Below are 23,234 nucleotides of genomic sequence, written 5' to 3'. Positions count from 1 at the left end.
GTTTAGGATGTTGAAAATGTTGCTGTATCTGTAGTTGCCAGTTTTTCTTTGGTAGTTATTGCTGGCATTTCATCTGTGTGAATAGGTAACCAAAGGAACATGACTGCTTTTGTCCACCAGAGCCTCCCAGAGAGGCCTCTGTTTAATGCCAGTGGATGTGGGTGCTGACAGTAACAAAGCCCCTCTGGGCATTTCATTGCTTCTTTACAGTCAGGGAATGACATTCAATCCTACTTGTGGGAAGACTGTCCTATATTTTTTAAAATGTGTGGGGGAGTGACACTTTAGGAACACAAATTGGGGTGGTCTTTCACCAGAATGCTATTCTTGGAGTGTACATTTCTCAAGACAGATTGCTGTTCTGGTTTCTCATTCACATCTTGCTGGAAGGTGTTTGTGTCCCTACTGAATATCTCTTAAAACATGAATGCTTACCAGTACACTATATTCTACCCACAGACAGAGTTTAAAATATATTTAAACCTGTATTATTAATGAAAATATTACAAACAGTTCTAAGACATGTTTGATTAATTTTGAAGGCTTCTTTTTGAGGAGAAACTCTGCATGTGTACTGTGTGTTTTACTGACAGAGCAGCAGTGAGTTGTTCACTCCTGTTGAAGTTTTTAGTCTAAAGTGTAAACTTTGGTAACAGCCACCTTGTAACACAATTTAATTCCAGAACCAAGTGTGAATTAGAGTGAGGCAGATCAGTTCTTTTGTAGGTATTAAGTCTATTACATAATAAAAGCCAAATGTTCCTCCTGGCTCCTCACACAAGTGCCAAGCATACTTTTGAGTTGCTGATGATAAAATAAGTAATTGGTCCCACTTGTGACTCCTTTAGTTCCTCAGGTTTCAGCACAGAACTCCATGTACCAATTCCTTTGGGTTTGTTGAAAGACTCTCCAGTATAAGCTACAATAACTTGAATTCATTAACAAAGAAGAGAACAAGTTCAGATCTGTTGGGGCCCATTTGGTTCTGTCATCCCTAATGCTGCCTCTACCACAATATGATCTCTGCACAGAACTGACACACACCAAGAAATCTTTAAATTATTAACAAGAGTTTTAAACATGCCTGATGGCTTAGAGTGGTTAAACTGCTGTCATCTTTCCCTCTGACAGAGAGAGCACACAGACACACTGCGTCACCTAAACATGATGCTGACATTTACAGAGTGTGTTCTGGATCTGACAGCAGTGAGGGGAGGAAACCCAGACCTGTGCACTTCTGCTGTGTCACTGTACCAGATCCAGGAGAGCATCGTTGTGGATCAGATCAGCCAGCTCAGCAAAGATTGGGGGTGAGTGTGCAGTCAGATAGAGAATTAGTGAAGATCCAACACATCAAAAATATATTGGAACTCTGCTCTTTTTCCTGGGAGTGATTGTTTTTCCTGTAGGGCATCTTGGTAGGAATTGCTTTGCTAACAATTGAAGACAGATCAAAGAGCAAAGACAGGAGATTTTTTTTTTCTGGTCTGGCACTTTTCTGGCGAAAGTGTTGAGTTCAGGCTTGAGGTGCAGCAGTGCATTTTTGAGCTTGGAAACTTGTGTACCAGCTTCTGGCAGAAATGAGTCCTCATCCCTTCCTGTTGACTGAAGCACTGAGGTGGAGGTTGGGAGGGGAGAAATGGTGTCCAAATTTGGTTTCATTGGAAAAAACAGTCAATCATCCCTAATACCAAATCAAAAGCAAGGAGAAATAGGAGAAATTTGAAGTGGTGGGAAAGGGCAGTTCTACTTCCTGCCTCCTTCCTGAAGTAATAAAAACCCAACAGAAAACCCCTGTAAAGTGTTTGCTTTTCACAAGTGAGAATTCCAGGGGGATAGGAAATGAAAAGTACACCCAGTCACTTGTGGTGAGACGTTGACCTCGGGCAGAGAGTCCCCACAAATAAGTGCTCCTTTTTCAAATGTCTGCATTTAAAGCAGTTTGTCTTTGCTGCTGCAGCTCCTAAATGAGCAGATGTCCCCTCACCCCATGACAGAGTGTTTGTGAAGGGAAGGGAGGGGAGGGGTGGAGCTGCATTTTAAACATCTGTCTTCCTTTTCTGCTGTTGCTGCATCCTCTGTGGGATGTTGTGATTAAAAAGTGGTGTCTGCCCCTGGCATGAATGCATTCAAAAAAGATATTTTGATGCATAAATTAGTTTTTTTCCCCTCTTCTCCCTAGACAAGTGGAGCAGCTGGTGTTGTATATGAAAGCTGCCCAGTTACTGGCATCTTCTCTGCATCTTGCCAAAGCACAGGTCAAATCTGGGAAACTGAACCCATCCACTGCTGTTAAGCAAGGTAAATGCAACATCATTTAATTTGCTTTGCTCGTGAATTTTCTTTGCTGATTCATCACTCAGAAAGTTTAAGTTGCAACATTCGTTTTGTTTATTCTTCTCTGCAGGAGAACTGTAGATATGTACAGTTGCACAATTCTGATAGTAAACAGCCAGAAACAGTTAGGAAATGGGTATTCATTAACTTGAAATAGAAATTATTTGATAGATACTCAAGTCATTGAAGTGGTTGAGTAAATAAACACTAAAAGTACAAGTTTAAACAAGTTTACTTTGCAAAGGTGAACTTAGTTGTTGTTTGGGTTTTGTTTTTTTTTTTAATTTCTTCTTACCTTTCTCCTAGTTGTGAAAAGCCTCAATGAGAGATACAAATTCTGCATCGGGATGTGCAAAAAATTGACAGAAAAGTTGAATCGTTTCTTTTCGGACAAGCAAAGGTTCATTGATGAAATCAACAGTGTAACTGCAGAGAAACTCATCTACAGCTGTGCTGTGGAAATGGCAAGTCCCTCCTCTTCCCTGAACTATAGGAATTGCTGCCTTTTCTCACAAATCTCTTCTACATAACCAGAAAATAGAATTGATATTTTCAGTGACCACAAAGGAAAGTTAACTGCTTTAGTGATGAGAGGGAATTCTTGTGTCACACAAAAGATTGTGGCAAATGTTGTGCTTAATCCTGATAATGGTGCACAATTAATTTGTTTCTTTACAAGAGAATGCAGGTGTAAAATGAGCATATTTATTCATATCAGAAAGTGCTTTAATGGATTTTTTTTTTGTGCAGAATATTCTCAGTTACCACAGCACAGATGCTGTGTCCTCTCAAAATCACAGAATGGTTTAGAAGGGACCTTAAAGATCACCTAGTTCCACCTTCATTTTGTTGCCTTAGTTACAGCAACACACCAGCTAAATCAAAGCTGAAAAACAGTTTCTTAATGACGTTTTTAGGTGATTAATTCTGAATTTTTCATTTGGCCCCTTACCTAATGGAGTTTCTGAAAGTGAATGTCCTGTCTGATTGCAGGTGCAGTCGGCAGCTCTGGATGAGATGTTCCAGCAAACTGAGGACATCACATATCGATACCACAAGGCAGCCCTGCTGCTGGAGGGACTGACTAAAATACTGCAGGACCCTGCAGATATAGAAAACGTTCACAAGTGTAAGTTGAGCTGAGTAATGAAAATCACACGGGATTTTTCACGTTGTAAAATAGCTCTGGTCATCACCTGCCTTTGTGCCTCTCTCTCTCTGCAGATAAATCCAGCATTGAGCGAAGGCTTTCTGCACTCTGCTACAGCACAGTGGCTGTGTATGAGCAGTAGGAATATCCTGAGGACCAGATGGTGTGAACATAAGGGACCACATCAGTGATACTGCACTTTTTTCACTACAGCTTCATTGTTGTCCTTGTTCTGCCCCATGTGGAAGATGATTCTTACATTTCTGTGGTGACTACCAAAGAAACAGCAGCGTATTCAAAGAGGAGAAATTCCAAAAGTACACTTGCCTTACCGATCCAGCAGCTCCTTTTCCTTCCTAGCAACAGAATTTAAAAGAATCGCTCTTCACATTTCAAACTGATCCTTGTACATGTGCTTTGAACTTGAATGATCAGGGTTGGTTGTTTTTTTTTCCCTCGTGAGGTTTTTAGAGAGCGGATCCTTCTGCATCAGGTACAAAAAAAAAAAAAGACATTTCCCTCAGAAGATTCCCTCGAGAGTTTTTAAAGCTGTTCAGTAAAACGTGACTGAGTGAATTTGGGAAACCCTAACCATGTGCAAGTGCTGCTTGAAGCTTTTTGGGGCTCAGCTGCCTTGTCTGGGAGCTCACCTGTTGTACACATGGCTCAGGTTGTCATATGAAGGGATGGCAAACACGCTCTTACCCCGGGGGAGAAGAAAATGGGGATGGAAGAATGAAATTCTCTCCGTCTGTGCAAAAATCCCCAGGGGGTTTTCAGCTGATGTGGATACAATTTGATGATCTTCTTCCAAAATATTTTGTTTTGCACTAATTTACTAAAGCAACTGTATATTCATTTTTGAAGAACTGTATTAAAAAAAAAAAATCTAGAGAAAGAAGGCACAATGGACTTGGCTGAATTTCATTTCAGTGTACATAAAATTCTTTTCAGAATTTCAAATGTAGCTTCTAGAAGACTTTCAAACAAACTGTGTAAAAACTTGTATTCATGTGAACCTTTCCATTTTATACCTATTTGTCTAATACTTGAGTAACTACTGCTCTGGACTTTCTCAGTAATAGCAATGTTGAGTTGCTGGTTGTTTGCTTTTTCTATAGATTTGGTTGCATCTTTTGTTGTGCATGCAAATATGTGCATTAATGCCTGCAGTCTTTAGGAGTGTAATGACAGTTCTCTGTAGTTTGTTTCTTGGGCAGTATTACAATAAATACTGTAAACTGAAAGGTTCTGCAAGGAACCATGCAAAAAAAAAAAAAAATTTAAAAAAAGGATAAAAAAACAAACCAGAAAATAATGTTGTGGTTTGAGATGCTGATAAAATGATGTAGAATCTCTACATATAGAGTGTGTGAAAAATCAGGATTATTTTGTGTGCATTTTGGGGGAGAGGTGGGAAGCTTCATTTAGCCTTATAGGCATTGTCATTTCAAGCATCCCATGAGATCATCAGGACAGCGATTTGCAAAGTATTTAGGCAGATCAGCTTCTCTGGAAATGGTTCCTATACTTTATTTTTGGGACTTTTTTTTGTTACTCAACTGCTTGAATACTTGAATAAACCATTCTCCAGGACAAAATCATTTTAATCCTCTTAAACACAGTGGTCTGAACTATTTGACAAAGTTGTACAGGGCTTACACATCAAAATATTGTTTCAGTGTTGGGATAACCATGTGTTTCCTTTACTTTGACAGAGTAATGTACTTTTTACCTTATTTATCTGTATGAAATTCCAACAGTTAATTTGAAAGTGTTTGTTTATATAATGTTTGTATTTTTAGGTCTTTAATACGGTGTTTCTACCTCTCCTTTGTAATTGCATGCATTATTCTTGGAACTAGGTAATAACTCACTGAACTGTTGCGTAATAGCCTTTTTATTATGGCCTGTATAAATGTATATTAAGGTAAAAAAATAAATACTGACACTAGAAGTGTTTCTATGGTACAACTGAGTTTCTGTGTCTCTGTGAGCAAAGGTGTTAAATTTAGGAAAAAATCTCTACTTGCTTGGGTAAAGAAATTGCTGAATGTTCCCCTCAGCAGCTGGACCTGCCAGCAGGGCAGGATGGGGCAGCATCCTTGAGTTCATTATCTCTGGACAGCTCTGGCACAAAGTGTCCCTGAGTTTGTTTTTCCCTGGCTTTAGGAAGACAATTTACCCTGGTGCTTTTTTAATTTTTTTTTCTTTTTGCCTTTTTTTTTTTAATTGGATTGGAAAACAAAAATGCTAAGTAGGATCCTGGGTAACAGCTGTACGATCTTTCAACAAGGTGCTTATTTGTTGCCTCTAGCAAAGGGAAGCTGTCTGGGCTGCCAGGACAGCAGCTACAGAGCTAATTGACAAAAGCTGGCAGGAAGTTACAGTTTCTATCCAAAGTTGACAAAAAATGGGGTTTGTTCACCTCACAGCTCGTACCCTCTGCCCAGCTGAGGTAGCTGCTGTGTGGATATTGTATTTTTGAGCTGTACTGTCGAATTTTTCCCAATTTATTATTAAAAACCCCTCCACTTGTGAGTGGCACATAAAGAGGATGAGGAAGGAGTGAGCTGGGAATGCTAATGATATGTCTGAGCCTGAATCTAGGAACAAAGCAACAGCCTTAATGCACAAGTCTAGGGGAGATAGGCTGCTTTTCTCAGGAACTCACTGGGTTTTGTTGGGTTTCTTTCTTCCCTTTCAGGATTCAAGCTCATTCTCCTTCCCCTCTTGCCAGCAAGGCTACAGCTGCACAAACAGGGGGAGAAGAAAAGGGCTATTCTTGCTGGCTGTTTTCAGGAGGAGGAGACCAATGTTCATGGCCTGTCTTTCTGCATAAACTCATTCCAACAAAGATCCTGAAGCTGTCCTATGTCTTTGGCTCTCTGTGCTGAACAGCAGGTGCTTGTTTTTACCAAATACTTTTTTTTCCCCCCCAGCCTTTGAAAGATAGAACTTGAAAGGAAAGATTCGATGTGCTTTTCTAGCTCAGCTCTCCAGCATCTCCTTGAGTGTTCTGCACTTGCTCCACTCTGTCCATTTTACAAAATGTCAGCTGAGGAATCTAAAACACATTTTGATCCTGACATTTGCTGCTTTTCATAAGCCAGAAGTTGAACTCTCAGCCCTTCCTCTGACACAGAGGAAGAAATGCTGATAATTTAACTTGCAACTAAGATACTACAGGTTACTCCAAGGAGCATTTTGAGGAGGGAGGTGTTCCTGGGACTGCCTGGGTTTTGCATAGTTCCTGCTATTATCTTGAATTATCACATCACCTCAGGGTTCAGAGGCAGTAACCTGTGATTCACCCATGTCCCAGGGCCGTGCCCAGCTACACCAAAAACGGAAACTTGCTTTTAATCTGGGGCAGGGAAAGCTGGATCCTGCTGCTTCCAAAGCTTGTTGAGGCTTTGAAATTCAGACAGGCTGGCTTGTGACCTGACTTGTGACCCACCTCCTGTGTGGCTTCTTCTCCTATTTTGTTTGTTTGTTTTTTTTAATTTAAATTTTGATCCTTTGATTCTTTTTTTTTTTTGGTCTTCTCTAAGCTCTGCTTGCTACTATCTTTCTTGACTGTCCAGGATGCCTTTTAAGTCCTTTAGCAAATCTCTTTTTGTCCTAAACTTCCCCATCTGACCTGAGCCATGGCCCTGGCTGTGGCTTTTCCCAGAGTGCCCCCACAGCTCCTCCTTTTTGCAGAGGAGTGAAATCCATCGGGGTAACCCCTCTCCTGAGGTCTCCAAGTCAGCTGGAGCCCAGCTGAAGGGAGCCTTGGCACTGCTCCTTGGGGCAAACACCTTTTCAATAGGCTTTTGTGCACGGCAGGCTCCCCCCTCTTGGCTGCCCGAAAGCCACCCGAGTGCCAGTGGGGCTGTCGAGTCTTGTTGCAGTCCTTGTGCCAATCACTCCCATTGTTTCTTTGTGTCCCTTTCACATTTTCCATGGCCTGAACTCTGTCCACAATGCAGCCCACAGACCGGGGCTCTGTGTGACAACAGTATCTCCTTCTTGCTGATGTGAGATCAGCCGCAGCTTTCAAAACAAGTGATGCCATAAATGAACTGAGCTGCATTGATTCCTGTAGGTTCCTTAAAAACCTCTCCCTGTTGTCCATCTTCTGTACCCGCTTTTATGGTCCAGTGCTGCTCGGGTTTTGGGTCTGGCTGGGTTTTATGTGACTTCCAGAAAACACTTGGAATTTGAGACCAAGCAGACATTTAAGCAGAGACTGAGGATTGTAGCTGGAAACTTGAAGTTCAGTGAATGTGGTGAGCAAGCTGAAAGGACGTTTATTGATTTGCTGTGTTATTTGGTGGACTCTTGAAACCAAATACTGCCCAGTTTATCTTCCAAACCAAAGTCCTCCTCCCTCAGGCTCTGCTGGGTGCTTTTGGAAGCAGGGTGAGCATCAGCACAAAAGGCTGCTCCCCAGGGCAGGGCAGGAGCCTGTCTCATCGCTGTTCATTGACCCCAAGAGGGGAGTGAGGGCTGCAAGGAGTGAGTTTAGGGGGAATCCTGAGCTCAGCATCTCAATCAAACACCTCTTGCTGCTGTAACTACAGATCAGAGCCCTCCCCAGCACTGCTCACCTCCCAGTTCCTCTGGAGTTCCACTGCTCTACCATAAATAGCTCCCTTTATTGTTTCTTAGTGATGGAATTAAAATAGCAAACACTGCCAGCTCCCAGGCGTGGGGAGCACAGGGTATTCCTCAGTCTCACTCGAGATCCCACACTTCCCTGGAATCCACATGTCTCACCCAGCTGAGACTCTGCAACGCTAAAAAAGCCCTCAGCCTTATTTCCTGTCCCTAACTGGCCAAAAGATGTCCCTGACAAGGACCAGAAGGGACTCTCTCCCAGGGTGCTGCCTCATTTCTGCAGAGGTTTCTCCCCACTGATCACTGGGATAACTGGGAGCTGGGACATTTGCTTCCAGTGCGTGCTGCCAAGTGCAAGCAGCTCTGTTGTGACATGAAAAACCCCTCTGGGCTGACGGGTGAGAGTTTTACAAGCTCTGGAGAATCCATCCACCTCCCTGCTCCTGCTGCCAGCCTGGGTGGGTGCCTTGCAGCACCATTTCCCCAGGCACAGTGTAATGCTCTGTGCTAAGAGCTCAGGCTTTTATCCTCTGATTGCAGCACCTTAAATCCCTCACCCAAATTCCCTGCACACAGCTCCAACCTGCAAGGATGCTGACAGGATAAGGGGGAGCATCTGCATCAGGCAATGGTCCTGGGAGGAACATTCCTGCTTCTGCCCATGTTTTCTTCAATACAAACCCAGCTTTTCTCCATGGAAGGGCCCTGTCAAGCCCAGCCTGTTTTTCCTTCTCATGTTGCCTCCTGCACACAAGTTTTAGCAGTTGCTCGTGTCATTCTCCTCCAGAGCTGTGTGTCTACTGCTAAAATTTGTGCAACAGCTTGTGAAAGGTTCCTGCTGAGCCACAGCCCAGGAGGTGTCAGTGAAGCCAACTGACCACAGAAGCCAAGCTTGGTGTCGGGGGGGAATTGTGGCTCTGCACAGCTGGAGCCAAAGGGCACTCCCAGCTTCGGAGGGCTGGAATGTTGATGGGGGAAAATGGGATTACACTTGGCAGGAGAAGGGGGGCTCTACACCCGGGCAGGAGCACCCAGGTGCCAGCCCGGTGTGGCAGGCACGGATTTATTGCACTGAGGAGCTTTAGCAGTAAAAGCTAAATGGGTAAATCATGTAACAACCTGCAATACTTAAGTAACCCCCGTGCTTTTCCTAGAACAAGTTGTGGCAGGTCTATTTTTAACCGGAATGTGCCCAGCCTTGCCTGAGCTCCTTTCTCTGCGGTTGTTTTTTATTTTATTTATTTTTTTTTTCTTTTGGCTCGCTTCCCACGCCAGGACTGCGCATCAAGGTTGATTCCACCGTCCTGCCGGGCTTTTCTGCCTCTCCCAAAACAGCACCAGCGCGGCTTCGCTCGCCCTCCAGGGCAGCAGGACAGGGCAGGGCAGCCAGGGCAGGGCAGGGCATTCCTCCCCGATAAGGCTGGGCAGGGACTCTGCCCTGGGCCCGCAGAGCAGCCCCACGCCCCGGCAGCGTTTCACAACCCGCGGAGCGCCCGGCAGGAGCATCCCCGGTAAAAGGTACAGCAGGACCCGCGGGGACACATCCCTCACCCCCAGCTCTGCTTTTCCCTTCCCCTCTCTCCCCCCGGGACCCCCCCGGGCGGGGCGGGGAGGGCCGGCCTGGCCCGTTCCGCTTCCGGCCATGTGAGCGGAAGGAGGAAGCGGCGGCGGCCCCGGTGGGCGGTGGGGCTGCGGGGGCGGCGGGTCCTGCCCGGGGTGGAGGGACAGACAGCCCCCAAACACCGCTGACAGGGCTGTGGCCTCATCCCCGGGGGTGTCCCCGTCCCGCCGTGTCCCGGTGTCGCTCGGTAACGCGGTGGGAGCTCGGACAGCCGGGAGCAGCCCCCCCTGGGCTCGGTGACAGTCCCCGCGCTGCCACCACCGCCCTGCGCCGCTTGGAAAACTTTTCTAACTCTGCGTTACGTAAGGAAAGGCTCCGGGGAGATGCGGAGGAATGAGGGGGGAAAGGGCGGCGGGTTCGCTGCCCGGGGGTGTTGGGGACAGGCCGGGCCGGGTGGCGGAGAGAGGGGGCCCCGTGGTGAGCTGTGTGTCCCCCGTGTCCCCTCAGGGCTGAGCAGCCATGGAGAGGATGCAGCAGATCGTGGGCCGGGCCAGGGCCGCCTTCAGGACCGGCCGGAGCCGCCCGCTGGAGTTCAGGATCCAGCAGCTGAAGGCCCTGGAGAGGATGGTGCAGGAGAAGGAGAAGGAGATCCTGGCGGCCCTCAAGGCGGATCTCAACAAGGTCTGGGGCGGGGAGTTTCTCCCATCGGTGGTCGGCCCTGAAGGGAAAGTGGGAGGGCCAAGGGCTGCCTTGGCTGTGCTAAATGGCTTTTGCTCTGGTCCCCCTTGGCCCTGGCTCTCCCTCTGTGGCCTGTGAGGGTTTGCTGCCACCATTTCTGAGGGGTTTAGTCTAAGTCAGGGGTGCAAAGGCAATCCTGGCTGCTGTCACCTTTTGGGTTCTGCCTCACACACCCAGATTGGCCATCTTTGGTGTGGGATCCTTTGTCACTGCCAGTGACAGACGTTGGAAGCAGCAGGGCTGTGATGGTGGCTGTGGGAGGTGGGTGCCTTTGCCAGCCCTTCCCCAAGCTCCCTGTTGTTTCAGTGTGGACCCAACGCCTACAGCCATGAAATCCTGGGCGTGCTGGGGGAGCTGGCCCTGACCATGGAGAAGCTGCCGTCCTGGGCAGCCCCTCAGCCCGTCAAGAAGAACCTGCTGACCATGAGGGACGAGGCTTACATCAACTATGAGCCCCTGGGCGTGGTGCTGGTCATTGGAGCCTGGAACTACCCCTTTGTGCTGGTCATGCAGCCCCTGATTGGGGCCATTGCAGCAGGTGGGGATCCCTGACTTTGGTGGGGTAATTTCTGGGGCTGGGGGAGAGGCTGTGAGGGCTCAGTGTCTGTGCTGTGTGTGCCCTGCAGGCAATGCCGTGGTGGTGAAGCCATCAGAGGTCAGTGAGAACACGGCTCAGCTGCTGGCTGAGCTCCTCCCACAGTACCTGGACAAGGTGAGTGTGGTGGCCCCGTGCCTGACACGAGTGTCTTGGTCTGTGCTGCTTCCAAAAGGGCTCCTGCAGGATCAAATCCATTGCCTGCTCCTTTCAAAGGAGCATAAGCAGGAGGCACAGGGAGGGTTGAGTTACTGTTAAGAGTCCAAAGGTACATTGACAAATTCTGCCTGTGTTTGTGTTTGAGCTTACATAACTCTGCTCCTGTGTGACAGCCTTTTTGACACCCATGACCATATGAAGAGGTGTGTGTGTGCTCCTCACTGCAGGAGCTGCTCTTTTGGAGCTGTGCTGGGGATGCCCTTAGGTCTGCACAGGTTGTGTAGGATGGTGGCTGTGCCTGGCTCTTCCTGAGAATTGGGCACTGTGTGTTCCATGGCAGTGTGTGACACTGGGTTTCCATGTCCTGCTGAACCACATTCGTAGGAGGTGGTGTTGTGTCTCCTCCTCTTGCCTGGCAGTCCTGTCATCCCTTGCACTGTGTCACAGTTGCTGTCACTGCTCAGGGCCCTGTGGAGTTTCCTCCAGGGAGCTGGTGCCTTCTCTAGGTGGGAGGCAGGAGCAGAGGAGGGAGGCAGCCCTGGGGAGAGCCTGGCAGTCATATGTGCCCTGACTCTTACTGTGTGGGAGCAGCTCCACAGCCACACTTAGCCCTGGCCTCAGCCTCCATTTACTTTCAACTCATGTGGCACAAAGTGGGAAATGAAACTTCATTTCAGGGAAGGAGCAGAGTATATCTCTGATACCATTATATTTTGTCCCTGTCATAAAGAAGGCCACAAATAAATCTGCCCTGTGTCACATGCAGAGCTGCTGCCCTGCTGTAAGTGCTTTGAATCCAGGTAACTCAGGCTCCTGTTTGCCCTGCAGGAGCTGTACCCTGTGGTCACTGGAGGAGTTCCTGAGACAACTGACCTGCTGACCCAGAGATTTGACCACATCCTCTACACTGGCAACACTGCAGTGGGCAAAATTGTGATGGCAGCAGCTGCCAAGCACCTGACCCCTGTCACCCTGGAGCTGGGGGGGAAGAGCCCCTGCTACATCGACAAGGACTGTGACCTGACTGTCGCCTGCAGGTCGGGTTGGTGCACCCCTGATGGGGCAAAAACCACATGGGGCAGGGGAAATCTCTGAGCCAGCAGCCCCAGCTGAGATGCTGAGGGCTGGGGAACAGAGCATGGAGAAACCATGTCCCTTCCTCCCTCCTCACAGGCGGATCACGTGGGGCAAGTACATGAACTGTGGGCAAACCTGCATCGCCCCAGACTACATCCTGTGCCACCCATCCATCCAGGACAAGGTGGTGGAGAACATCAAGGCCACTCTGAAGGTGAGGCAGGAGTCCCTTGTCCCAGGTGTGATTTCCTGCAGCTGTGGCCATTGGAAGGCTCTTGGCTGAGCACTTTTGTTTCTGCTCTTCCCTTTGTCAGGAATTTTATGGGGACGATGTGAAGTCGTCTCCGGACTATGAAAGGATCATCAACCAGCGTCACTTCAAGAGGGTCAAGAGCCTGCTGGAAGGACAGAAAATTGCTCATGGGGGAGAGACTGATGAGGCCTCCTGCTTCATAGGTGCTCCTGGCAGCTGCTGTGGAGGGGAGGTGGTGCTGGGTGCTTTTTGGGATCTGTGTGTCTGTGCCTCACTTGTGTTATGTTGAACAGACCAAGGTCCTGTGCTGGGCCAGGTGTGTGTCCTGCTCACGCTGTTCTCCCATTGTCCCCTTTGCTGCAGCACCAACCATCCTCACGGATGTTTCCCCGGAGTCCAAGGTGATGGAGGAGGAAATCTTTGGCCCAGTGCTGCCCATTGTGACTGTGAAGAGCGTGGAGGAAGCCATTGAGTTCATCAACCTTCGGGAGAAGCCCCTTGCCCTCTATGTCTTCTCCAACAACAAGGAGGTGGGTCTGAGCTGTGCCAGAGGAGATGAACATTATTGACATGTAGCTCCCTTCCCTGTATCCTCAGGTACATCATCTGGTCTCTTCTTTGAGCCTTTTTAATATTTTGGTTTGTGGTTTTTTTCTTCCTTTTTCTAGTTAATCAAGAGAGTCATCTCACAAACCTCCAGTGGTGGTGTGACTGGAAATGATGTCATTATGCATTTCTTCCTCTCAACTTTGCCTTTTGGTGGTGTTGGTAAGTTACTGGAGTTCCTTAAGAGTTGGGACTTACTGCACAGTGTTTTCCACGCAACAGCAACTCATAGTTTATATCTGGATATCCCTGTCCCTCCTACAGCCCAAGAGTCTCTGTGCAGCAAGTCTTGATAATAATGGGAGTGCATTAGGACGAGGGCCAGGAGGGGAAAAACCTTTGGGTGTATTTTTGGAAAGACTGAAGCCTTTAGTGCAGCCTGATGGGAAAGGTGGATTAAAACCATTTGCTGCAATCAGAGCGATTGGTGGAAATGAGGTGAGGAAGAAGAAGGGTTGGAGTACAGATGGACATCACAGGGACAGGGTCAGTTGTCCTTAGGTGGACAGAGCTTTGTCTGGCTGAGCCTGAGGAGTGACCTGGCTGTGTTTTGTCCCTCAGGGCACAGTGGGATGGGAGCCTACCACGGCAAACACAGCTTCGAGACCTTCTCCCACCGCCGCTCCTGCCTCATCAAGGACCTGAAGATGGAGAGCACCAACAAAATGAGGTACCCACCTGGCAGCCAGAAGAAGGTGGACTGGGCCAAGTTCTTCCTCCTGAAACGGTTTAACAAGGCCAGAATTGGGCTCTTTGTCCTGGCCCTGCTGGGGGTTATGGCAGCAGTGATGATTAAGGTGAGTTTTTGGGTCTTTGCTTGCTGTGGCAGTGCATGTGCAATTTACCTGATCTGTTCTTTGCAACTGCAGCCCTTTTATAAAACCTGACCTCTTTTTTCTGTCTCGAGATTTATGATATCTGTCCCACCTTAAATTCTTGCCTTCTCACTCTTGCAAGCAGTCTATAGAATAGGAATATCCCCGGAGAGATCCCGCAGGCTGCTGTGCTCCTTGTTGCTCCTCCCTGGTAGGTGACACCCGTGGGATGCTCCCTCCAGAGGCAGAGGTTGGTAGTTTTGGACTGGTTAGGAGTTGGTTTCCATTCCAGCAGCGTTTGAGCTGCCTCACAGCCCAGAGAGCTGCAGTCTGTGCCGTGGCACCCTGGGGAGGGAAGCTGTGTCCCAAAGCCAGGGTCAGCAACGAGCTCTTGTTCCTCCTCACCCACTGCAGCTTCTGTCTGACTTCAGCTCAATTATTCCCATTTCCTCCCTTGTTTCCAGCTGGGCAGTGCGGAAGGGTGGGATGTCCTCTCCTCTCTGCAGGAGGCAGAGGCTTGCAGGAGGCTCAGGATGCCTCCTGAGGTGGAGGAGCAAGATCTGAATCTCTTAAGCGTGATCATTGATGGTTATCTGTGTCAGACACTACATGTGCCTTCATGACTGCTCCCTGGGGTTTAGGGAGCTTAAAGGAGCAGCTCCTGAGGGCACAGGAGGTGGCAGGGTGGATCAGGACTCTTCCTTTCAGTCTGTGTAGTTGCTGCTGCAAGGAGACACTCAGGAGCCCAACATCTCAGGGTGAATAAGCTGCCCACACAATCCAGGAGGAGGTGTAAGAGCCAAGAACTGGCTCAGGCCTCAAGGCAGCAGCCAGGCCCTGTGTAGGGGAACGAGAGGGGGGAAACTCACGGCATCTTGAAATCATTTGGGTTTCTCAGAGCCACCAGTCTGTGCTGAAGAGAAAAGCCCTCATGGTTGTGCTGGCTGTGCAGAGGCTGGGCTGGCCCAGTGGGTGGTAAGGAGGAGCAGGTTTCAGAGCACTGCTGTGGCTGTCACAGTGAGGTAGGAGCCTTTTTCTTCTCCTGTGTGTAGACCTAGTTTGAGGTTGGGAAAAGCTTTGTAGATGAGGGAATGTGGGGCTGAGCCAGAGCACGATGCTTTCCCTGGCATCTGAGATAACCAGTGCATGCTGAGGGGCAGGAGAGCTGCACGTTGGGGAACCCCCTGTCTGAGCAAAAGGGGCTTTGCTTCAGGCTGTTCTAGAAAGGGAATTGGTTTTGTCTCAGCAGATCCTTCACGGGACCTTGGTGTTGTGTTTTGCCTTCACAGGTGGTTAACTGATGAAGAGAGGAGAAGGCACCACAACATACTCTGGGGTGCTCGCTTTGTGTCTGTTTCCTTAAGCTGGGAAGTCATTATTTTCTTTTGTTCTGGGTGATTTCAGTGAGCTGTCGAGCACACAGAGTAGCCTTAGAGAGGCACTAACCACGAGAAGGCTCAGATTCCTGTTTACTTAAAAGCCATGCTGGAACAGAGGGACCAGTGGGGACAAGCTCTCCAAAGGAGGACTGCAGAGCAAGAAATCCCAGTCCCTACCTCCACCCCGTGCCAAGCAGAGCTTCCAGGGACACACAGTGTCCTGCACCAAACCACTCACTTTCCTTCAGTGACCCTCAGGAGCTGAACTTTCAGCAGTCCTTGGGGTTGGCAGTGTTTTCCCTGCAGTTTTGGGGATGGTCTGAACACTCTTAGTGACAAGCCTGTGCTGCCCCATGCATTTGGCCAGGGGTGATGGCTGTGAATAAACCCAGTGAGGTTCCCCTTGCCATTTTAATTTAATTTAACATTCTCACATCTCTGCAAACCAGAATCATCCACAGCTGGTCAGGGGCTGCTTGCTGCCTTCTGTGTTTCATCATGTGCCTTTCACAGTTGTTTAGCAGTTAGAAAATTCCAAAGGTGATGCCTGCACTGCCTGTTTTGTGCTGGTGAGTGTCTCATGCTGGAGCAAAAGAACTTTCAGGCCTGTTCAGAGAAGTGGGAATGACAAATACCTGGTGGATTAGCCCAGCCCCACACAGCTACTTGATTTTTTCCCTGTGGGATAGGGAAGAGAATTGGAAGAAAGTGAGAAAACTTGTATGTTGAGATAAAAATAGTTCAATAGGTGAAGTGAAAACTGGGCTTACAGGCAGATCAAAGCAAATTAAGGAATTTGTTCATTAATTCCCCTCATCAGGCAGGTGTTCAGCCATCCCCAGGAGAGCAGGGCATCATCACACCTGGTGGTGACTTGGGAAGACAAACACCCAATGTCACAAATCCAAAACAGCACCATCCTTCTACAAAGAAACTTAGTGTCTACCATGAAAATTAATTTCATCCCAGCCAAAGCCAGTACAGAGCTGTTCCTGGTCAGATTCCTCCAAGGGAAAACAATTACTAGAAGAGTGTGTGTGCTCCTTCATGTTTGAGCTTCTCAGGATGCTGTAATCTTGCACTGGGGGATAATGTGGGGCTTGTTCTAGCTTGGGGGAAGGATGCTGAAGGAATTGAAGGTGAAAGAGCCTTAGAACTATTCATGTTAAAGCAAATTGAAAAATCGTTAATAAATGCAATTAATATAGAGTAGAAACTTATATTTACTGTGCAATAAGTGGGATTTCTTCATGTCTGGTGAAAATCCATGTGCTAAGCCTTTTTGATGATACATTTTGCAAACCACTAAATAAACACTAAGAATTTAAATAATAAACTTGAGCGTGGTAAGTCCTTGCAGTCTCCTGAGGAATCCTGCCCTGATGCTCCCAGCTCTGGCCCTGAATGGCACAAATGTGTTGTGAGGTGTCCCTGGCACCCTGAGAAGGGTCCCCCAGAGCTCTGCTGGGCACTGAAAATGCTCCTGGAGCCAGGCAGGGCGTGGGATGAGCCAGTCTCAGGTTTTGTGTTTCTCTCTGACCTGAGATTCCAAGGCTGGTGCTTCTGGTGGGTTCGAGGGAGTGTTTTTCCCTCTCTGACCTCTGAAGGTTTTGGGTCTGGTTCTGTGCTTGGCGTGAGAATGATGTGCAGTCTCAAGGCCTTGGTTTTCTTGGTTTCTCGCATTGTTTATTTTTTCTTATAAGTTCTTTGTGTCCAGACAAGGTGTTCACAGCAGCTTGGACATGATGTGACTCCCCCTGTGATGGGAGGTCACTCTGCTTTTATATTGTCAACTATGTGGCTGTTTTTACCATTCCATACCAATGCCTAGTGCCTATACTAACAGAGTCATTTCTACTTTGACCCAATCCTATCAAACTATCTTGTACCCACAGAAGATGGATGCCAGGGGAGAAGAAGGACTCACGGTTCCACCCTAATTCCTCCATCTTGTCCCCTTGCACCTACATTCTAAAAATCCCAAAACTACAAAATCTTCTACATGGTGATAAACCACACTATTGTCTGTTACACATTTGTGACTTGCAATTCTTCTCTGTGTTAGAACTTTTTCTTATGGACTAAAATCAAAGACTGTGTCCTCCTGGACAGGCAACCCCCCCTGCACAGACCCCAGACCCTCCTGCACCGACCCCAGACCCTCTTTCTTGGGTCCCAGGCCTCTCTGCCAAGGTCTGTGACCATCCAGGGCACCCAGAGGGATGCCCTGGACTCCGACAAGCCAGCAGAGAAGCTGGCCTTGTTTTTTCCCCTTTTCAAATCCACACCTGGATTGGCACCTGCCTGGTTGGGGATTTTCACATCCCGAGCCTGAGCACGGCACGTGGGCCTCACTCACCCGGCGTGGGCACAGCCTCGTGCTCTGTGCCATCCCACACGGGCCTGAGTCACTGCCCTGGCTGGGAACAGCCACCCAGGGCTGCACAGCCCATCAGGGGTTGGGTAAAGAGCATCCTGTACCCAGCAGGAGCCCCAGGGCAGGGCCAGCTCTGGCGTGGGAGGAGGGATTGCCCCCAGCCATGGCAGGGGAAGGGCTTATTCCTGCCTGAACTTGCCTCAGGAGGCTGGTGGAGGGAGAAGCTTCTCTCCAAAAGAAGGTAACTTGCATTTTTTCCTCTTTTTTTAATGAGTCACTTGCTTTTCTTGGGTTGTGTCACTCAGCTGTTGGCAGTGGGTTGGGAGGGGCAGGATTTAATGGTTGTAAGGGGATCTTGGTGTCTGGGTTGGTTGGGCAGGGATGCAGGACCAGATCTCTGGTCCTGACTGAAGAGGGAAATGCTGCTCCTGGGAAGCAGGGTGGAATCTCTGCAGTGTTTTGTCACTTTTCTATGAAGACATGAGGGTCTCAGGGTCATGGGGAAGATGGGTGTAGGGCAGCCCCAGGCACACAGCTCTGCTTCCACCTGCCTGCCCATCCCAGACCACAGTCATCTCTGTGTTTTGTCTCCTTGGGAGCATCCCTGTGAGCAGAGGGTGGTGTGGCTGGTGGGTTTGAGGCTTGGATAAAGCACCCTCAGACCAGGATCAATCAGCAAAGCCCAGATTGCTCTGAGGGTGCCCAGGGCAGGTGGAACAGGGCACTGTGAGCCCTGAGCACTCAGCTGGAGACTGGGAGCTCCTCTCCAAGAAGGACAACATCTGCAGGCCTTGCTGGGGGTGGGACACCTCTCTGTGGCCCTCAGTGGCCCTGTGGTGAGCTGTGTGTCCCTGGTGTCCCCTCAGGGCTGAGCAGCCATGGAGAGGATGCAGCAGATCGTGGGCCGGGCCAGGGCCGCCTTCAGGACCGGCCGGAGCCGCCCGCTGGAGTTCAGGATCCAGCAGCTGAAGGCCCTGGAGAGGATGGTGCAGGAGAAGGAGAAGCAGATCCTGGCGGCCCTCAAGGCGGATCTCAACAAGGTGTGTGTTGGCAAAAGGGTCTCTCCCTGTTCCTCTGCATGGACAGTGGGTAACCCTGAGCAAAGCAGCAGGGCTGCCTCTGCAGTGACAATTGGTTTTTGTCGTGTCCCCCACCATGGAACTGGGTGACTCTGACTCTTCAGGGTGCCACAGTGGCTGTGGGAGGTGGGTGCCTTTGCCAACCCTTCCCCAAGCTCCCTGTTGTTACAGAGTGGGCCCAACGCCTACAGCCATGAAATCCTGGGCGTGCTGAGGGAGCTGGTCCGGGCCATGGAGAATCTGCCATCCTGGGCAGCCCCTCATCCTGTGAAAAAGGACCTGCTCACCCTGAGGGACAAGGCCTACATCCACTACGAGCCCCTGGGCGTGGTGCTGGTCATTGGGGCCTGGAACTATCCATTTCTGCTGATCATGCAGCCCCTGATCGGAGCCATCACAGCAGGTGGGGATCCCTAACCTTGGTGGGGTAATTTCTGGGGCTGGGGGACTAAATGCTGGAATAGTCATCCACTGAGGTGGTGGAGTCACCACCCCTGGATGTGTTTAAAAGGAAACTGGATGTGGCACTTGATACCATGACCTAGTGAGGTGTTAGGGCTGGGTTGGACTCGATGATCTTGAAGGTCTCTTCCAACCTTCAAACCTCAGGATGTGAGGGCTCAGTGTCTGTGCTGTGTGTGCCCTGCAGGCAATGCCGTGGTGGTGAAGCCGTCAGAGGTCAGTGAGAACACGGCTCAGCTGCTGGCTGAACTACTCCCACAGTACCTGGACAAGGTGAGTGTGGTGGCCCTGTGTTGGTCCCCAGGTTTCTCTGTGTCACACTGATGTGCTGGGTTGTGGTGACCCTGACACCCCTTCCCTGCAGGATCTGTATGCTGTGGTCACTGGAGGAGCTCCTGAGACAACCGAGCTGCTGACTCAGAGATTTGATCACATCCTCTACACTGGCAGCTCCAGAGTGGGCAGAATTGTGATGGCAGCAGCTGCCAAGCACCTGACCCCTGTCACCCTGGAGCTGGGGGGGAAGAGCCCCTGCTACATCGACAAGGACTGTGACCTGACTGTCGCCTGCAGGTCGGGTTGGTGCACCCCTGATGGGGCAAAAACCCCATGGGGCAGGGGAAATCTCTGAGCCAGCAGCCCCAGCTGAGATGCTGAGGGCTGGGGAACAGAGCATGGAGAAACCATGTCCCTTCCTCCCTCCTCACAGGCGGATCACGTGGGGCAAGTACATGAACTGTGGGCAAACCTGCATCGCCCCAGACTACATCCTGTGCCACCCATCCATCCAGGACAAGGTGGTGGAGAACATCAAGGCCACTCTGAAGGTGAGGAGGAGTCCCTTGTCCCAGGTGTGATTTCCTGCAGCTGTGGCCGTTGGAAGGCTCTTGGCTGAGCACTTTTGTTTCTGCTCTTCCCTTTGTCAGGAATTTTATGGGGACGATGTGAAGTCATCTCCAGATTATGGGAAGATCATCAACCAGCGTCACTTCAAGAGGATCCTGGGCTTGCTGGAAGGACAGAAAATTGCTCATGGGGGAGAGACTGATGAGGCCTCCTGCTTCATAGGTGCTCCTGGCAGCTGCTGTGGAGGGGAGGTGGTGCTGGGTGCTTTTTGGGATCTGTGTGTCTGTGCCTCACTTGTGTTATGTTGAACAGACCAAGGTCCTGTGCTGGGCCAGGTGTGTGTCCTGCTCACGCTGTTCTCCCATTGTCCCCTTTGCTGCAGCACCAACCATCCTCACGGATGTTTCCCCGGAGTCCAAGGTGATGGAGGAGGAAATCTTTGGCCCAGTGCTGCCCATTGTGACTGTGAAGAGCGTGGAGGAAGCCATTGAGTTCATCAACCTTCGGGAGAAGCCCCTTGCCCTCTATGTCTTCTCCAACAAGCAGCAGGTGGGTCTGGGCTGTGCTCCCTCCTGGAAGCCTCTCAGCACAGCTGGATCCTGATCATGGCTGACCCCAGGCACAGCTTTCTGCAGGGTGTGTGTCAGTTCCTTTTCCATGTAAATTGCAACGTTTGGGGGCCACGAGAGTCCCCAGAGCTGCTGGAGGCTCCCAGTCTCCTGCTGAAGGGCTCTAGGTTTGTCCATCTCCACCCACACAGGTGGGTGCTGCTTCCTGCATCTCTCCTGCCCCCGTTTCCAGGCCCTGTTGTGCCAGCTCAGGAATCCAGGTCAGGGCTTTGCCCTGCAATAACAGCCCCAGGCAGTTTGGGTGGGAGGGCTGAGGAGCACCCCGGGCTGACATGGAGCCTTTTCATTTTGTGGCTGTTCCAGCTGAGCAGATCTAGTGTTTAAATGGTCTAAACTGGCCTCTCTCATGGAACACAAGGCACAGCCTGTGCCCCCCAGATTGGGGTGGAAGCATCACCTCGAGCCCTCCCTGCTCTGGTACATGGTGTTTTGTCACATCCTGATTTGTTCTGTGCCCTCTCCCTTTGTGAGCAGCTGATCACACGGGTGATAGCAGAGACCTCCAGTGGTGGCATGACAGCCAACGATGTCCTCATGCACTCCCTGGTCCCAGATCTGCCCTTCGGCGGTGTGGGTGAGTCCCTGCCCCAGCCCCTGCACCTGCATTCAGTCAGCAGCAGCCTCTGACTCAGGAGCTGTCGTGCCCATTTGGGAATTCAGGAACTTCCAGCTGCATTTTCCTATTAATGTCATTTCCTGGGGTGGGTTGCTTTGTAAAAAGGCTCATTAGTGTTTTGGGTGTTGGAGAGAGTGAGAGAGGAAAACCCCCTGGCACATGAGTGAGGTCTGATCCTCCTGTGCTGGGCCATGGGATGAATTTGTCCATGGCCTGGTTGAGTTTCCACAGACTCCTGTGGCAGAGACCACTTGGCTGTGGGCAGAGGGCTTGGGTGTTGTTAAATGTCCTCCTCATGTCCCACTCCTTGAAACCATCATCCCACCTCCTCCTGTCCCTGACCACTGTGAGAATTTTGTGGGAAAAGCAAAAGGAGAAAGGAGAAAAATGGTGTCATTAACATTTTAAGGGTGGGTTCACACCAGCAACACAAAAGTGAGCAGGTGCTCACTGATTTCTGCAAAGTTAAAAAAAGCTGCCCTGAGAAGCAGCATGGCCAAGCTTTCCCTGTGTCCTGAGGGGATGCTAAACTGTGTTTGAGGTGTCCCTGTGCCTGGTGTGACCTGGCTGGCTGTGTTGTGTCCCTCAGGGCAGAGTGGGATGGGTGCCTACCTCGGCCGGTACAGCTTCGAGACCTTCTCCCACCGCCGCTCCTGCCTCATCAGGGACCTCCGGTGGGAGGTGGTGAACAAAGTGAGGTACCCACCTGGCAGCATGGAGCTGATGCATCTGGCCAAGTTCTTCCTCCTGAAGCAGTGCAACAAGAGCAGAGTGGGGCAGTTCATCTCGGCCCTGCTGGGGGCCGTGAAAGCCGTGGTGGCAAAGGTGAGCTCTGTGTCTCTGCTGTCTCTGTTGGTGTGTGCTCCCAGCTCTGTGCCCTGAGCCCCACCTGCCCTCAGCCTTCATCACCCCGTTCCTTTGAGCTCTGCTGCCTCCCTGGAGGACTCATCCCTGTTTCTGTGCCTTTCCAGGTGCTGTGCCCCAAGCTAGAGGGGTGATGGGCAGCCAGCCCTTGGACCCACTGCTCGCTCCCTGCAGTCCTACTGCTGAACTTTTCTTTGCTGCATTTTCATTTCTTCCAAGGCAGCCAATGCAATGAAGAGGTAGAAGACAAAAAAAAAAAAAAAAAAAAAAAGCACCTAAATCAGAGACCCCCCAAGTTAAAGGCTCCAGCTCCTGCTGAAACAGGAATCTATCCCAACCTAGGCCATGGGTCATGCCTGAGCAGTGAGTGGCAGATGGAAGGAAACAACATCCACCCTGCTTTGTAAACAGTAGTTCCTCTAAAAACTCCTGGGAATGTGGGAGTGTTTGTTACAAGGAAACAAAGCTACTCATTACCGAGCCTGTTATCTCTGTAACACCTCAGCTGATCCCCAGAGGAAGCTGCTCATCATCAGGGATAAGCCTGGAAAATGAGGGTCTCACTGCAGGGGACAGTCTGGACAGGTTGTCCCCAGAGCAGAGGGAAGGAGCCTCAAGGAACCTGAAGCATCTCATCCTTGAAGGGCCTCATCACTGAATGGGTGATGATCCTTGCAGGGAAACCACCTTTAGCCATCCAAGGTGTGCAAAGGCCACCTGAGGTAGTGGCAAAAGCCACCTGGGCTGTGGCCATGCTGTCCCAAGGACCTGAGAAGTGCCAGGGATGTTGTGCTGCTGCATTTGGGGCTACTGGGGCAAAGAGAGGGGCACTTCTGCAACTGGAGTGCCAAGTCTGGGGCATCCTTGGCCAGAGGGGCAGAGCAGCCACAGCCACCTCCTCTCTGTAACTGGATTTCAAGGCTTTATTAGTTTATGGACAGTCTTTTACCTCCAAACTTGTAACTGAGAGCTGACCTTGACCCCTTTGCTAAATAAACCCTTTGTTTCACTGCAAAAGCCACCTGGGGCAGGGCAAGACCCGTGAGTGGATGTTCCCTGTCATGGCCCCAGCCCTGCCCTCAGCCT

General features: G+C 50.0%; 3 protein-coding genes across 7 annotated transcripts in view; all 3 read left to right on the top strand.

The window, feature by feature from the left end:
* Positions 1 to 5,447, top strand: part of ULK2 (unc-51 like autophagy activating kinase 2) — a 36,872-nt gene extending 31,425 nt beyond the window's left edge. Inside the window, exons 24-28 of the mRNA XM_083875229.1 lie at positions 1,132 to 1,310; positions 2,183 to 2,301; positions 2,644 to 2,801; positions 3,331 to 3,466; positions 3,562 to 5,447. Of these exons, the coding sequence (XP_083731355.1) occupies positions 1,132 to 1,310; positions 2,183 to 2,301; positions 2,644 to 2,801; positions 3,331 to 3,466; positions 3,562 to 3,629 (660 nt within the window). The 3' untranslated portion in view covers positions 3,630 to 5,447. The remainder of the gene's footprint in view (positions 1 to 1,131; positions 1,311 to 2,182; positions 2,302 to 2,643; positions 2,802 to 3,330; positions 3,467 to 3,561) is intronic.
* A 4,145-nt stretch (positions 5,448 to 9,592) lies between these two features.
* On the top strand, positions 9,593 to 16,611 carry LOC310917009 (aldehyde dehydrogenase family 3 member A2-like). 4 transcript variants are annotated; one of them, XM_083874947.1, is made up of 12 exons: positions 9,593 to 9,610; positions 10,161 to 10,334; positions 10,698 to 10,929; positions 11,018 to 11,103; positions 11,974 to 12,182; positions 12,319 to 12,436; positions 12,537 to 12,678; positions 12,839 to 13,005; positions 13,144 to 13,243; positions 13,643 to 13,878; positions 14,795 to 14,918; positions 15,186 to 16,611. In XM_083874947.1, exons 2-11 carry the CDS (start codon positions 10,173 to 10,175, stop codon positions 14,873 to 14,875), a joined length of 1,533 nt encoding a protein of 510 aa, XP_083731073.1. In that variant the 5' UTR covers positions 9,593 to 9,610; positions 10,161 to 10,172; the 3' UTR covers positions 14,876 to 14,918; positions 15,186 to 16,611. The 4 variants fall into 4 exon arrangements, with proteins under 4 accessions (XP_083731073.1, XP_083731074.1, XP_083731072.1 ...); XM_083874948.1 differs by lacking the exon at positions 9,593 to 9,610 and adding an exon at positions 9,740 to 9,768; XM_083874946.1 differs by lacking the exon at positions 9,593 to 9,610 and adding an exon at positions 9,786 to 10,015.
* A 1,110-nt stretch (positions 16,612 to 17,721) lies between these two features.
* On the top strand, positions 17,722 to 23,137 carry LOC310917328 (aldehyde dehydrogenase family 3 member A2-like). 2 transcript variants are annotated; one of them, XM_083875458.1, is made up of 11 exons: positions 17,723 to 17,893; positions 18,519 to 18,692; positions 18,903 to 19,134; positions 19,381 to 19,466; positions 19,558 to 19,766; positions 19,903 to 20,020; positions 20,120 to 20,261; positions 20,422 to 20,588; positions 21,143 to 21,242; positions 21,874 to 22,109; positions 22,256 to 23,137. In XM_083875458.1, the coding sequence occupies exons 2-11, from the start codon at positions 18,531 to 18,533 to the stop codon at positions 22,280 to 22,282; spliced, it is 1,479 nt and encodes a 492-aa protein (XP_083731584.1). In that variant the 5' UTR covers positions 17,723 to 17,893; positions 18,519 to 18,530; the 3' UTR covers positions 22,283 to 23,137. The 2 variants fall into 2 exon arrangements, with proteins under 2 accessions (XP_083731583.1, XP_083731584.1); XM_083875457.1 differs by having other exon boundaries at positions 17,722 to 17,893; positions 21,874 to 23,137.
* Positions 23,138 to 23,234: the final 97 nt, after the last annotated feature.

This window comes from Zosterops lateralis (assembly GCF_965231275.1).
Source record: "Zosterops lateralis genome assembly, chromosome: 19".
Taxonomy (NCBI): domain Eukaryota; kingdom Metazoa; phylum Chordata; class Aves; order Passeriformes; family Zosteropidae; genus Zosterops; species Zosterops lateralis.
The sequence above is the reverse complement of the archived record's forward strand: the minus strand, read 5'-3'. Positions and strand labels throughout refer to the sequence as shown.

Excerpts from the sequence above, each read along its gene's own strand:
- LOC310917328 (XM_083875457.1), top strand. The coding sequence starts at position 18,531 with ATGGAGAGGATGCAGCAGATCGTGGGCCGGGCCAGGGCCGCCTTCAGG. Across the intron at positions 18,693-18,902 it reads TCAAGGCGGATCTCAACAAG|AGTGGGCCCAACGCCTACAG; the intron begins GTGTGTGTTGGC and ends CTGTTGTTACAG. Across the intron at positions 19,135-19,380 it reads GATCGGAGCCATCACAGCAG|GCAATGCCGTGGTGGTGAAG; the intron begins GTGGGGATCCCT and ends TGTGCCCTGCAG.
- LOC310917009 (XM_083874947.1), top strand. The coding sequence starts at position 10,173 with ATGGAGAGGATGCAGCAGATCGTGGGCCGGGCCAGGGCCGCCTTCAGG. Across the intron at positions 10,930-11,017 it reads GATTGGGGCCATTGCAGCAG|GCAATGCCGTGGTGGTGAAG; the intron begins GTGGGGATCCCT and ends TGTGCCCTGCAG. Across the intron at positions 12,679-12,838 it reads TGAGGCCTCCTGCTTCATAG|CACCAACCATCCTCACGGAT; the intron begins GTGCTCCTGGCA and ends CCTTTGCTGCAG.